The sequence below is a fragment of the Sturnus vulgaris genome, chromosome 6, assembly GCF_052056855.1.
Source record: "Sturnus vulgaris isolate bStuVul1 chromosome 6, bStuVul1.hap1, whole genome shotgun sequence".
NCBI classification, from domain to species: Eukaryota; Metazoa; Chordata; class Aves; order Passeriformes; family Sturnidae; genus Sturnus; species Sturnus vulgaris.
In genome coordinates, this window is record NC_142248.1 from 7,817,613 (window position 1) to 7,830,791 (window position 13,179).

At 52.4% G+C, this 13,179-nt stretch overlaps 1 protein-coding gene across 1 annotated transcript in view; it reads right to left on the reverse strand.

The window, feature by feature from the left end:
• ALX4 (ALX homeobox 4) overlaps window positions 1–11,497 on the reverse strand; it is a 43,371-nt gene extending 31,874 nt beyond the window's left edge. The window contains exon 1 of the mRNA XM_014873524.2: window positions 10,846–11,497. Coding sequence (XP_014729010.2) covers window positions 10,846–11,242 — 397 coding nt within the window. The 5' untranslated portion in view covers window positions 11,243–11,497. The remainder of the gene's footprint in view (window positions 1–10,845) is intronic.
• Window positions 11,498–13,179: the final 1,682 nt, after the last annotated feature.

Here is a 13,179-nt window from a genome sequence, read left to right on the forward strand (position 1 = left end):
TGCTCCTAGCTGAGTTTACCCAGGGTGCATGTTATGCCTCTCTTCAGCAGCTCACCTTGCTCTGGGTTCAATTCAGCTTGGCAGCCTGGAGCTCATGACAGGCTGTTTATAAAACATCATTGGTTTATTAAAGGGCTCACCCCACACCAAGACATCCCAGCTGCACCACAGGGGCTGGGTGGCTGCCCGTGCAGTACCTGCTGTCTTGGTCTCTTGAGGGAGGGCTGCTGTACACAGGGGATGGAAGACCCACACTACAGTATTTTGTGGACTTGTGCTAACATGAAAGCAATTTTCACCTCTAGATATTCACTGTGGAAATGAAAATGAACCTAGTAAGGCACATCCCAGATATTATCTGGTAATGGTAAGACACAAGCACCCTCTGGTTAATGTATCACACAGCAAAGCACTTGCTGGCCTTCTTTTCTAACCAGGACAGCTGATGAGGTCCCAAAACTGTGTAGAAGCTCAAAGAGACAGCTCAGGGCCTGCCCACAGAGGCAGGAGCCACAAGCAGATTGCCCAAACCTCTTTCTTTCACATGAACCATGTTTTGAAGTAAAACACCGCAGGCTGAAAACCCTGGTGCCAGCTGACCAGGTCCCAGCCACAGTGATGTGTATGCTCAGTGTTAGCTCATCTCCCACCTTGGCTATGCTGAGCAATTTCCTGGATCCCAGCAGTCCTAGGTGCTACACGCAGTTTTTGCCAGCAAGGACATTTTCCTCAGTCCCTGCCTTCCCTCAGATCCATGTGAGGAGGAGGGCTACGTGCTGACTATCCCATCATTTCCCTCTCTAGTTTCCATGACCAGCTGCAGTAGGGTTTCTCCCCATCTTTGGGAACCCACTTCAGGAATACAAGACATGCAAGAAAAGCATCACACCTCCTTGTAGCAATTTTCCATCATCTGTCTGCATTTTCCTGAGAAGCAGCTCTCTCATGGCATGACTAAAGACTTTATAACTTCAAGACATCATAGCAAAACATCAGAACCTCTTTTTTGAGTGCTTTGGTGATAATGAGCTCTCACGGGTGCTTGTCATACATTGTGCTATTTTCCCATCTTCTATACAACATTTCATCTTTAAATTCCACACCTGAATGAGCCCCTGTGATGCCTTTGAATTACACAGGTGATAAACTCCTCTTGTGCTGCTTGGCTACTCCCATTGCCCACTCTCTGAGGTGGACTGCTGACAAATGGAGAAAAAGGTTGTTCAACCAAGAAGTCCAGTTTTTACCACCCAAGCCAAGGAAAAGGGGATTTCCAGGACAACCAATCACAAAACTAAACTAATTAAAGATCACAAGGGAACAGCAGGATTATATAGATACCAACATAATTTCCAAGCCTAGGCACAAACAAACTTTATCATAGCTTCAGCTCTGACTTAAAACCAGCATCACCCAACTTTGCATGTGCAGCTACAAGTCCTTCTGTTTCCTGCACTGACTTTGGGCCTTTCAGTAGATTTTTATGTGGCTCTGTCCTGACCAGTCCTATATTTATAACAGGTCTCTGTGGATATTTCCCATCCTCAGCAGAGCTGCAGTTAACTAAGTCACTGCGCTCATGTTTGATGTTGCAGCCAATACCCCATTGCTTTCTATCTTTCATAAGTCTATTTTTCTAATAGCTTGAAGGGGTATGAACTGGATGGAAATACTCATTTCTCTAGCACAAGACCTCATACCTGTATAAAGCAACCAGCTTTCCTCTCTTCCAGTAGCAGCTTTCCAACTTCTGCTCAAGAGCTGAAATGCAATATTTAAGCTCTGTTATAAATCCCACAGCTTCATAGAGTGTTTCTGGCCCTCTGCACAATCTGTCTAACTGTCTAGCAGTTGGTCCATCGGCTATTTATCTTGGAAGTCCCCACTGGAGATGTGAGAAACACAAAATGTCTGCAGGTCCTCTGCCAATTTAGGTAGGTTCTTCTTCCTCTTGCCTTCTAGCATCTGGCTATGTCCCGTCTAGTTTAGAGTGATATCTGGCTCCAATCTGCTTACCAGGTTCAGACCAAATCTTGATAAGCCAGGTTATGTCTATAGTACAGTGCTTCTCAGCTCTCAGCTATGGGTCCTTGCCACAGCTCTGCTCCTGACTCTACTCCAGGAAGAGGTCTGGGCATGCACCATCCCAGGGAAGGCTGGAAAAGAACCACACAGTGCTCCAGTGAACTGTAGACCAGCACTGTGGTCCAGGCTCTAGGGCATACCTTGCCCCACCGTTTGGCCTCAGGCTCTCCTCTGGGAACAAGCTCTGCAGAGCAAGGCTCTGCCCAGTTCCTCTTTCCAGCCAGTTGCACAGTGGGAGCAGACAAGCATCAGCCTCCCGTGCAGTACTTCTTGAGTGGCATCTCTGGGACAGGGAAAATGTGATGCTGTGGGCTTGTGCACACACACTGGAAAGGACCAGTCTCATAGGTGACCCATCCCCACCTGGCAGACCCAACAGCCTGAGACCAGCTCCATGCCCAGCAGGCTCATACCCCTGTGAGCCTGTGGTATAATTTTTGAAATGCTTTTCTTTTCTTTTCTTTCAGAAACCTTGCTGTGGCACAGGTCTTGTATTAAGTTTTGGGCTGAGCAATATGTTTCTGTTTCTCCTGTTTTGTAAAACAACTTCTGACCAGTGTTACACAAATTCCTCAACACCTTGAAGAGTCATGGTCTTGCAGATGGGCCTTCAGATCTCTCTGAGCACTGTCCTGGAACAGAGTCATTGCCTGATTGCTTTTGATCCTTTCTGGGAAAATTCTCGATATTGCACTCTTTCCCTGTGCATACTCTACAACTTTTGTTTTGATTTAGTTCTGGTGTGAATTTCTTTCACTTCCCACTGCTCCTGAATAGATTAGATATCTGTAAGCACTTTTGTTATCTGATCTCTCTTGCTTCAAAATAATGAATAGAGTTCCCCATTTCCCTTTTTGGAAACAGCATCCTACCCTAAAACCGATGTTACAGCTCCCAAGTGAAGCAGTCAGTCAATATCCAAGGTCCCAAGGGGACTGCTTCCACTACAGGGAGGAACTGATGCAACGTGAGATATTTCTTTTAAGCAGCAGTGCTTGCCCTAGAGCCCAGATGGGGAACAACAGCAATCAGATAGGAGTTATACTGAGACCTTACAAATTTATTTTATTTCCCCCTGACACCAGTCTGCCCAAAGCGTTTGTTCTCTTCCTCGGTTTCCTCATTCCCCATTGATAGCACTTCTCTGATGGGCCTTGAAGCTGTTGACTCCTTGCCCTTTGGTTTTGTAGGGTTTTTCAGACTTCCACTGAATAAAGGTGGCTGTTATCTTAAGTCCCACAGAGTTTGCACCCGGGCTCAGCATACAGCACACAGTTGGTGAATAAATCAGCTTACCTCTCAGGCTCCACCACCAGCTCACCCACTGCCTAACAGCTAATGAACCCTGTTCTTGCTAATAAAGAATATCTTTAGAAATAATACTGATTCAACCATTTGTTTTCAATAGGCAGATTAAATGTAAAAAGAATAACACTTAAACTGCATCTTCATTAAAAAAAAAATATTAGATAGAAACATACTTAAATAAACATTTGATACTGAGTTGGATAATGCAACAGTCTTCAGTTCGTGCAGATGAGAGACCATAGCTCATGATATACCAACTTGTCATGACTAAGTCCTGCTGGGACCTGAAGACAACAGCTACAAAACATAGAATCACAGCTATTCTCAAGTGAGATATAAAGAATTTGATACTGGTGGGTTCATACTTAGATGGGTCATAAAATCAGTTGCAGACTAACTTCCATAATAGTTCCGTAATAGTGCTGAGTCTGTCACTGCTTATTACCCATCCAAGATATCTCCTCTTCTTCTTCTTCCCCTGCCTCTCCTCATTCATCTCTTCTCCTTCCTCTCTCCATCCATTTACTCTATTTCTCACTGATTCCTCTCTTTGACCAAAACATGACCTTAAAATTATCATGGGGATCACAACTGCTCTTTCACATTGTGTCTACTTATGTGACAGTCAAAATATGAAGATGATTTGCAAGCATGAATGAAAAATATAGCCAAGCAGATTCACCAGTATGTATAATAACATTGAATCATCTGAACTTACAGAGAAAATAAAGTGGAGGTCATTTATTTATTATATGTTAAGTACTCTCCTCCTTTACTTATGAACTTTCCGTTACAAGTTGGGGCTGCTGAGACACATGTAACTATGATAAATTGCTCTGACATTTTATTAATATGAAATATTCCCATCCATCTCTTAGTAAATGTTTCTCAAGTCACAGGGGTCCTATATCAGCTATACTGCCACTCGGGCTTCTCCTAATCCAGAACTATCTCTTTTTTCCGTTTGAAAATATATCTATATAAAGATATTATAGAGATCTGTGCTTTCCAACATGATTAACAATTGAGATGGGATTTTTTTTCAGATGTGTAGGAGGAGTACCTCAGAAACATATTACTTTTGGGGCAGGGATTGCTCAGCATTTTCTGAAAAGCACAATTCATATCTTGTGTTGGCCAGTATAGGTTGCCTACGCTGATGAGTTGCTATTTAAAGATTAGACCATTAACGTGGATTGGCAGGTTGAGCCTATTCTACACACTGAGAAACCTAAGGATATGAGAGCACACCGATTGCTTACAGCTTTTTGCACAGAGTAAGGACATGGCTGTCAAGAAACCTAAGTTAAAGCCCCTACAAAATCACACGCGGGACCTCTGCTCCGTGAGTTTCTGACTCCAGCCGTGGCTCCTTCCCAAACCGGCTGAGTGCCTCTTTCTGCTGAGCCACGGCCCTGCGAAGGTCACACTGATGCCACTGAGTGGCCACAGCTTCACCTTGCACAAGCCACTCGGGTATTACAAGCGTCAGTTTTTCCAACGGTAAAATGAGAATAAAAGCCTCTAACTGCCCCGAGACACATTCACACTTTTTACCTGAGAATTGCTAAGCTACAAAAATGCCCTGAAAAAATAATAAAGCGTCTTAAGGACTCCAGGGAGCAAAACTGGCTAAAGGGCCGGGAACAAGGGTGACCGAATGGACAGGTCTGGAGATGTCCTTTAGCAGCAGACCTTGGCTCCGAGCCTTTCAGACACCACCTCCCTCTTACAAGGGAAACTCATCATGGCTTTGAACGCAGGGCTTGGAAAATGAATAAATCCTCACGATCTGAGGGATTGAAGTCTGCACATTAGCTCCCCTTAAACCGTGGGTGCATTTAACTTGGGAGGTTAGAAACTACAGCCAAAGAAATTTCTTTTGATTCACAACTTGTTTTGAGCAGTCACCCATAAAGCAGCCAGTGAATCACTCCAGCCAGTTAGTCATGCAACCACACTGAATGTACACTCAAAAGGCTGCACAAAATAAACAGCCTGCAGCTCCAGATAACACACATACAGCTCATTTGCGCTATCTGGCATCAGCATATATTGTTAATAGGACTCCTACACCAAACCCTTAGGAAAAAAACGCACTCAAATAAGCATCTCCAAATCTCTCTCTCCATCAGTATTTTTCTCGTCTGTTTCGCTCTGTCTTGCTTTCAAAATAATTAACACTAGTAAAAGTTTTAAGACTCTTTCTCTTTCTGCACCTTCTTGCTGCTAGTAACGTCCTGCTGGGTTTACAGGCGTGCGCTGCTGAAGTGTAGGGCTAAAGCGGAGTTAATTCCAATCAGCAGCGGACAAGTCGAAAATAAACAGCTCTAGTGCAAAAAGAAATCTTCCTGCAAGGAGGGAGCGGCAGGGATACAGAGGGAGGGAGTCTCCCGGTCCTTTGACACATAAATGTTATAAACAGCTCGGGTCAGGAATCCTATAAAAGCCTCCAGCCAGATCTACCGACCAATTCAAGAGAAGCGCAAAACACCTTTTGGAAAGAGCAGCGAATAAACGTTCCTGCGCGGCCCTAGGGGTAAGGAGCGTGAGCCCTACCTTCGCGTCTGGCTCCCTGAGGAAATCCCGCAGGTTTCCGCGGAGGAGATCCCGCACCTCCGAGTGTCTGTTCAAACACAGGCTTAGCCAAACTCCTGGCGAGAGCTCCCTCCCCTCCCTGGGAGGGTGCCGGAACCCTTGAATGGCAGATCTGGTGGCCCTATTGTGGAAAAGAGAGGGCTATTGCCAGGGCGGCGTCAGCAGCACGCCGGGAGCCGGCGGCCGAGCCTCGCCGGGCAGCCGGTCCCACATCAGCGGGAGGGAAGGGCCGGCTCTGCCGCCCTGCTCCCTGAAGCTCGCCTCGCCTCCCCGCCCTCCTGCCTCCGCTCGCCGGCTCCTGCTCCCTGATGCCAGCTTGGATCACGTCCCCTCCGTGTCCCCTTCCCCCGCTTCCCCACTCGCGCCTGCCTCCCGCGCACTTCTCCCCTTTATAGCCGCTCGCTGCTCCCCGCGGGGCTCAGGGCAGCAGCATCTCGCCACCCCGGCCGACAGAGGTGCGGGGGAGGCCGCGCACCCCTCCTGCCGCCCCGCCTGCGCTCTTAGCCGCGGCGGAGGAGCCCAGATCAAAGCCCCACGGCGAGGGAAGGGACGCACGACCGAAGGGCCGCCGCAGCTTAGGACACCCCTTCCCAAGTCCTCTGCACCCCGGGCTGTCGGCGGGCGAGGGGCAGGGACCGCCAGCCCCCTCCCGGCAGAGCCGGTCCTGCGGAGATCCTTAGCAGGGGTGCCCGGACGGCGGTGCGGGGACACGGCATCACCCGAGGCGGGGGAGCCCTGCGGGAGTGCCAAGGGGAGCGAGCGCACGGCCCCGTTACCCCGTCCGGCTCCGGGCGTGGGGCTGCGGCAGAAGGGGCAGCGGGAAGGGGCAGACACCGCCGGCCCTCCCCGGAGCACGGCGAGCTCCGCAGAGCCCTTGGACGTCGGCGGGGGCTCGGCGCGGCGCCGCGGGGAGCCCCGAGCGCCTGGCAGCGAGCGGTCTCTCGCGGGAGGCGGAGAGGGACCGCCAGCGAGCTCGTTCCTGCCGTGCCTGCAGCTTACGTTACATCAGGGAAGGAGGAGGAGGAGAAATCCATTAAAAGTGTCAATTTAAAAAGCACTCAACGAGCCTCCGATTCCTACAGCGGTGGCTTTCTGTACTTGTAATATTAACATACGGCCGCACTTTTTATTTGCGAGCTGAATGAAAAAAAAAGGTCGTTATTTGCATAACACGGTACTTAAAGAATTTCCTCTGCTAGAGAAAGCCGTTTCCTTTCTACTGTTTCCTTTGAGCAAATATCCCCATCATATTCGCCTTCACTCACAAAAGGATTTTGTTCCAGCCGGTATTTCTAGACAGCAATATACATATACATTTCTGTATGTATAGGGGTATGTGAATGCATATATTTCAAGAAATATAACTTACTTCAGCTCCACACAGTAGAAATAGCAAGTCAGATTACTACAGCACATAAATCATCCGAAAGTTTCTTCCCCTCCTAAGCCAAGATATATAACCTGCTCTCAGGACTAGGTGATCTTGAAAGTCTCTTCCAACCTTGAAGATTCTCTGATTCTATGACTTTTAGTTAAGAATTCGGCTTTCACTGCCCGTGCCGGTTTGCGGAATAACCCGTACCCCTATTCGAGGCAGGGAACACGGGGTAAGCAGTGCGAGGCTGCCGGCCTGTAGCAGTGCAGAGGCAGCAGGCTCCAGGTAGGTACAGGAGGAGCCGTGCCGGGAACCCCATAGGGACAGGCTGGCAGCCACCACTGGGAGGGGACCGCAGGGAGCCCGGCCGAGAGCCAGGGCCGCCCAGTGCCACTATCCCTGCCAGAAGCCGGGCTGGAAGCGCTCCGACGATTGCCGTCCGTGTCCTCCGAGTATTTACGGCCGCAGCTCTCCCTGGCCTATATTTATCTGTACAATGCAGTGGAAGGTCTTAGATCTAGAAATAGAAGCCGAGAGCAATAGATGGCAGGCTCGGGCTTTTTATAACTCAAAAAAAGACTTGTTTATTAAAGAAATAAAACGGAATTAAACAACTAAAAAAAGGAGGGGACACCCTGTCCCTCCGGCACGCGGAGTGCGTGCCATGCCCGCCGTGCCCCGCCGGCCCGGCCCCCGTGCTCCGGGCTCCCCCGGGCCTCGAAGCGACCGGGGCAAAGGCGGAGGCGAGGGCTCCGGGGCCGCCGTGCGGGGAGCAGCACCCTGCAGGAGGGGACCGGACCGGGCCGGGCCGTGGGCCGGCCGCAACGACAGGCGCGGGCAAAGCCGGCCGCCTGTGTATCGCCTGGCACGAGAGCTTGCCTGCTGGTTGCTTTGTGTTTCGCTTAATTGGGTTTTTTCCCTTCTTCTTTTGGGGTTTTGTTGCTTTTAAAATTGAGGGGTTTACAGTCGCGGTATCCAGCATCCTGCTCAGGCCGGGACAAGAGGGGACGAGGGAGCCAGTGGTCCCCGCCGCGCTCCTTCACCTCTGCGCAGCGCGCACGGCAGCGGCAGTACCAGTACGGCTGCGGAGCTGCAGCGGGGTGTCTGCGCGAAGCAGCGGAACAGCCGCCTGTCCCCGGCTTCCCGAGCAAACCTCTCCGGACAGCTTTCCTCACCCGCCTCGAGTGCCGTGTGCGCGCTGGCTGTGCCCGCTGCAGAGAACAAGGACCGCTCTCTCTTCCCCCGCGCTCACCCGCGCAGAGGGGTCTGCCCCGACTCGGAGGTTTCCCCGTCCCTTTAGCCCTCGCGGGGTTCCTCGGGCACAACTCCGCGCCCGGCGCGGTGGTCTCGTGGTTTGGGAAAAGGCGGAGAGGCGCCTATGGATGTTGCCCGCTCCGCGAAACCCCGATCTGTTATTAGCGAGTCTCTCTCTCTTCAACCATTAAGCACTATTATTATCACTATTGCTATTAATTATCCTTGCCGAACCATGTGTCTCTCATTATAGCCCACCGTCCCCAGCCACATCACAAGGGGCTCACAACGAGCGCGGTCTGGGCCGGGCCGGGCCACCCGCCGCCGGGCTCCCACTGAAGGAGAACCCCGAGCCTCGCTTGAAAATAAATCAGGGGAACCCCGGCGGCGTTAGGAGGGCAATAAACTCGCGTGAATCTACCGGGGGGTTGTAATGTGTCATCACAGGCTATGCCGGCGCCCTGGGCTTTGCAACCTACAAAAACAAGAGAGCCGGTTAACAGAGAGAGGATGTCAGGGCGGCGGGGAAGGCACGGGGAGCTGCCCTGCGATCCCATTCCCGGAGGGAGCGGGGACCGGTTACCTCCTGCACGGGCCGCAGCCCCGCAGGTCTCCCCGGTCCCACCGTGCGTCCTTCCCCGCGGAGCCCGGGCTGGTCTCAGAAGGCCCCCGCGGATGAGGAGCGGCCCTGACGCTGGTGGGGGTTGTCCGCCCACAGGGAAAGGGCAAGGGAAGAGAGGGAGCGTAGGAGAGGGTCAAAGCCCCAGTTCTGGCCAGAAAAAGTGTGTAAGCAGCCCATAAAAAGAGGCCTCTTGCCACTCCGCGGCCCGGTCAGGAGATACCCGCGGGAGGATGGTTGTGCCACCGGGTGTGGGAAGCATCCGTGCGGGTCCGGGCTGGAACCCGTCCGGGCGCAGCGTGGCTGGGCTATGCCTGTGGCTCCCGGGCACGTCTGTATGGAGAGGACTTCGTGTCCTTTTGCTGTGGAGTTACCTGTGCGTGGGGAACTGGGGCTGTGGCCGGAGACACTTCAGCTGCAAGCAGGGGGCGAGGGACGGCGCCTGAAGGCGACCTGGCAAGCCGGGGTTTGGGAGACAGGCAGAAGTAAAGCGCCTCTACCCTCTTTTAAGTCTAGAGATGGGGGAAAAGGGTAAAGAGGGCAAAGAGCGCTCAAATGACGGCGAGAGCCTAGAAGTGGGATTGCTGGCCTGACCCGGACCTCTTCCACCTCCTCTGTGCCCCCAGTCCGTAGTCACTACCCGTCTTAGGGTCTCCCTGGAGACAAGGAACTATAGCTGTCCTTGCATTTGAGACTAACGCATCAAGAATGGGACCCGGTCAGAGGAGACGCGCTCTGAATCTAGAACCTCTGCCCGCAAAGAGATCACGGGGAGGGAAAGGGAGAGCTTTCATTTCCACCTTCTCTTCCTGGGAAAACGTAGGAGTGTTTATTTGTTTCATCGTTGAATTTTTCTGTTTGTTTTTAGGGGGCTGATTGTTTGTTTGTTTTGCTTTTTCCTAACCGCCCCGATACAGCAGAAACCTCCCGAAGAAGCCTTTTAAAGCCACGGTCGGAAACGACATGAGAAGCGCCCCCGTTGCCGGCTGTACTGTCGAGCACCAGAGCGAGGGAGTGTCTTAATTGCCGCTAATGACCCACGGAGGAGATGCGAGGGGCTTATCTGCAGCCGGGCAGAAATCAATTAGGGGAGTGGCAATTAGGGGAGAAAGTGAGAGACAGGAGAGGTCGTTACCGCGAAAAGCGATGATTTCGGATAAATTTTTCATAAATTCTTTCTGTGGAAAACGATCCCCGCGGGGAGTACATTGCACAGCCTGACGCTCCGCTCTTTCTGTTTCTGCCCCGGTTTCCGCGGAGTTCCCCGCACTGCTCAAGAGCTAACGCTTGGCGGGAGCCCATCGCCCGCATTCCGAAATTACGATTCAGATCACGGCTAAGCGGGACACGGGGGAAGGGCGGCTTCCCGCGGGCATCGCGGGCTCCAGACCCGGCTGGGAATGAAGACAGATATTCGTGGGGCACAGCGGCCCCCGCTGCGGCGAGAGGGGGCTGCGCGCCGGAGCCGGGCAAAGTCTCCTTGACCCCGGTAGGGTTTGTCCTGCCGGGCAGCCACCCCCCACGTTCCCGGGAGGCCCTTCCCAGGCCCGGGAGTCTCTCTCCGCTTTCGCCTCCAGTGCTTCCCCGCCGCACGCCAAGGACTCACCGTAACAGGAGACCTGCAGGGCTCCGTTGTGGCCGCTACTCTCTTGCAGCTTGATGTTGCTGTCCGGGGGGGTTTTGCAGGGGCCTCGCTGCATGTAGAGGTGCGGCGGCTGCTGCTGCGGAGGGTATTTGTTAAAAGAGGCCGGAGACCCGGCAGAGCCGGGAGCCTGCACGCTGCCATCCAGGGACTGACATTCCTGCTGGCTGTAGCGGCTCCGGCACTTAGTGCTGCTGTCACCAAAGCCTTGTCCTTTGCTGGCCAGGAAAGTAGGGCTGAACTTGTCACTTGCTTGAAATGCCCTAAAAGGCGAGGAGCCTTCTGTGTCCTGGGAGGCTGCGTTGTAGTAGGAATCCATGGCAGCCGGATCACAATAAGAAACACAAGTATCAGCATTCATTCCTAAAATTAAAAGGCCCGAGTGTCCTTAATGCGCTTGGAGGGGCACCAGGAACCACTCTTTCTCTCTCCCTCTCGCATAGACACACACTCACAGCTGGGCCGGGGAGCTCTAAGAGGATTCAGATGTTCGTGAAAGCTGACCAGATCTCCAAACCCCCTTAAGTTCTCACACAGTAAAAGGGGTCTTTTTCTTTCCCTCCCTCCCTCTCTCACATACGCTTGCCCTCCGTGTCTCCCTCTAAACTACACTGTAAAGAGGCTCTTCTCTGCACTTTCCCCCCCACCACATAGGGGGGGAAAAAAAAAAGAGAGAGAGGGAGACCTCTCCCCCAATTAATATGTAGATGATGACAGTAGAGGGGAGGGGGCCCAGGAAGGGGGGGCTGTGTGTGTGTGTATGAGAGTGTGTGGAAGCAGAGGGAAGGTGGACGTCATATCTTTTGCCTTAAAAAAATAAAAAATAAACCATACCACAAAAACAAACCAGCCCCAACATTTTTATGATTAAAAAGCAGAAAATCAAGCAGATGACATAAACACCACGAAGGGATGAGTGCGGGATCGGCGCCGGCGGAAGCGCCGGGGACGATTTAATGGTCGTGACATGCTCTGTTCACTCCGGCTCTCTCCTCTGCTCACTGCCCCAGCTGTGGGGACCCTCGCCTCTGCGACCCCCTCCTCTCTACTAAAGGCAATACGGATTTTCCCCGCAGCTATCTGCCTTTAAGCTTCCCCCCTGCCGTTAACCCCTTCAGGGCCGACAGGTCTCCCATCGCTGCAGTGAGCAGTTTCCCTACAGTGGTACGGCGGTGCCGCGGTCGCCCCGCACAGAGCCGGGCGAGCTCTCCGTCGGGTCTGGCCACACGTTTATGTTGGTCATTATTTATTTACCTCTAAAAACGTGCTCTCTTCAGGTCTAAAACTATCGGATCCAAACGGGAGGGCAGCAGGGACGGATTTTAACAGGGTCACCAAGCACACAGAATTGGACCAAGCTTCTGGGATAGCCAGAGGTGACTTGCAAAGGGACAGAGGCTGGCATGAGCCCTTTTTGGTTTGAGGGGTCAATTACAACCCAGAAAGAGCTTAAAAATAAATCAATACTCACCTTTCGTCGTCCTTCCCTCCCCCCCCGCCCCATTCAACCTGATTCCCCTCCTCCCCCAGTTAACTCCTGCTACCCCTTACTTACTCTTACCCTGCCTTCCTCCCATCCCCACATCTGGTTTCTATTGCTCACTTACCTTGAAGTTTTCAGTAATAAAGATATTACGCAAACTAAATCCACAGTTCTTCAGAAGGAAAGAAAAGTAAAGTTTAAAGAAATAAAAGAAAAAAAGAGTAATGGAAAGGGAAGACAAGAAGAACCTTAACCCCTTCGGGAGCGCGGGCCGCAGCGGAGGAGGCTGCGGGCGGGGAGCGGGGGCACCGGAGGCTGCTCTGGGCTCCCAGCGGGCTCCCCCCGAGGCCCGGACCATGTGTCCTCCCTTCTCCCGCGTAGCTTCCCCCACCCCGCGCAGAGCGGGGGGACTCGTGGCTTTCATCAGTGTGAGTGTATATCTGTGTGTGCGGGGGGGAGCGGGACGCCGCTCAAGGGGGAGCGGGACGGCAGAATGGGAATGCGACCCCCGAGACGGCGGCTCGGGAGGGGCTCGTGGCCACCGCCACCCTCCAGGCCTTTGCTCCACGAGCAAGAGCGGCACCGCCGTTTTCATTAGCTTGGATCTGACAAGAATAGGCGCCCACCCCTCGCCCCCCAGATGCAGAAGGGGTTTCTAGCGACGTCGTCGTTAAAAACAGCCAGAGACGGATTCATTTACGAGATTTTAAACCATTTTGCGAGTTTCCCTCAGAGCAGGGCCGGGCTCGCTGAGTTTTCTAGTCCAAGAAAGCTTTCAGCGGATTTGCCTTCCTTATTCTCTTTATTACCTCTAC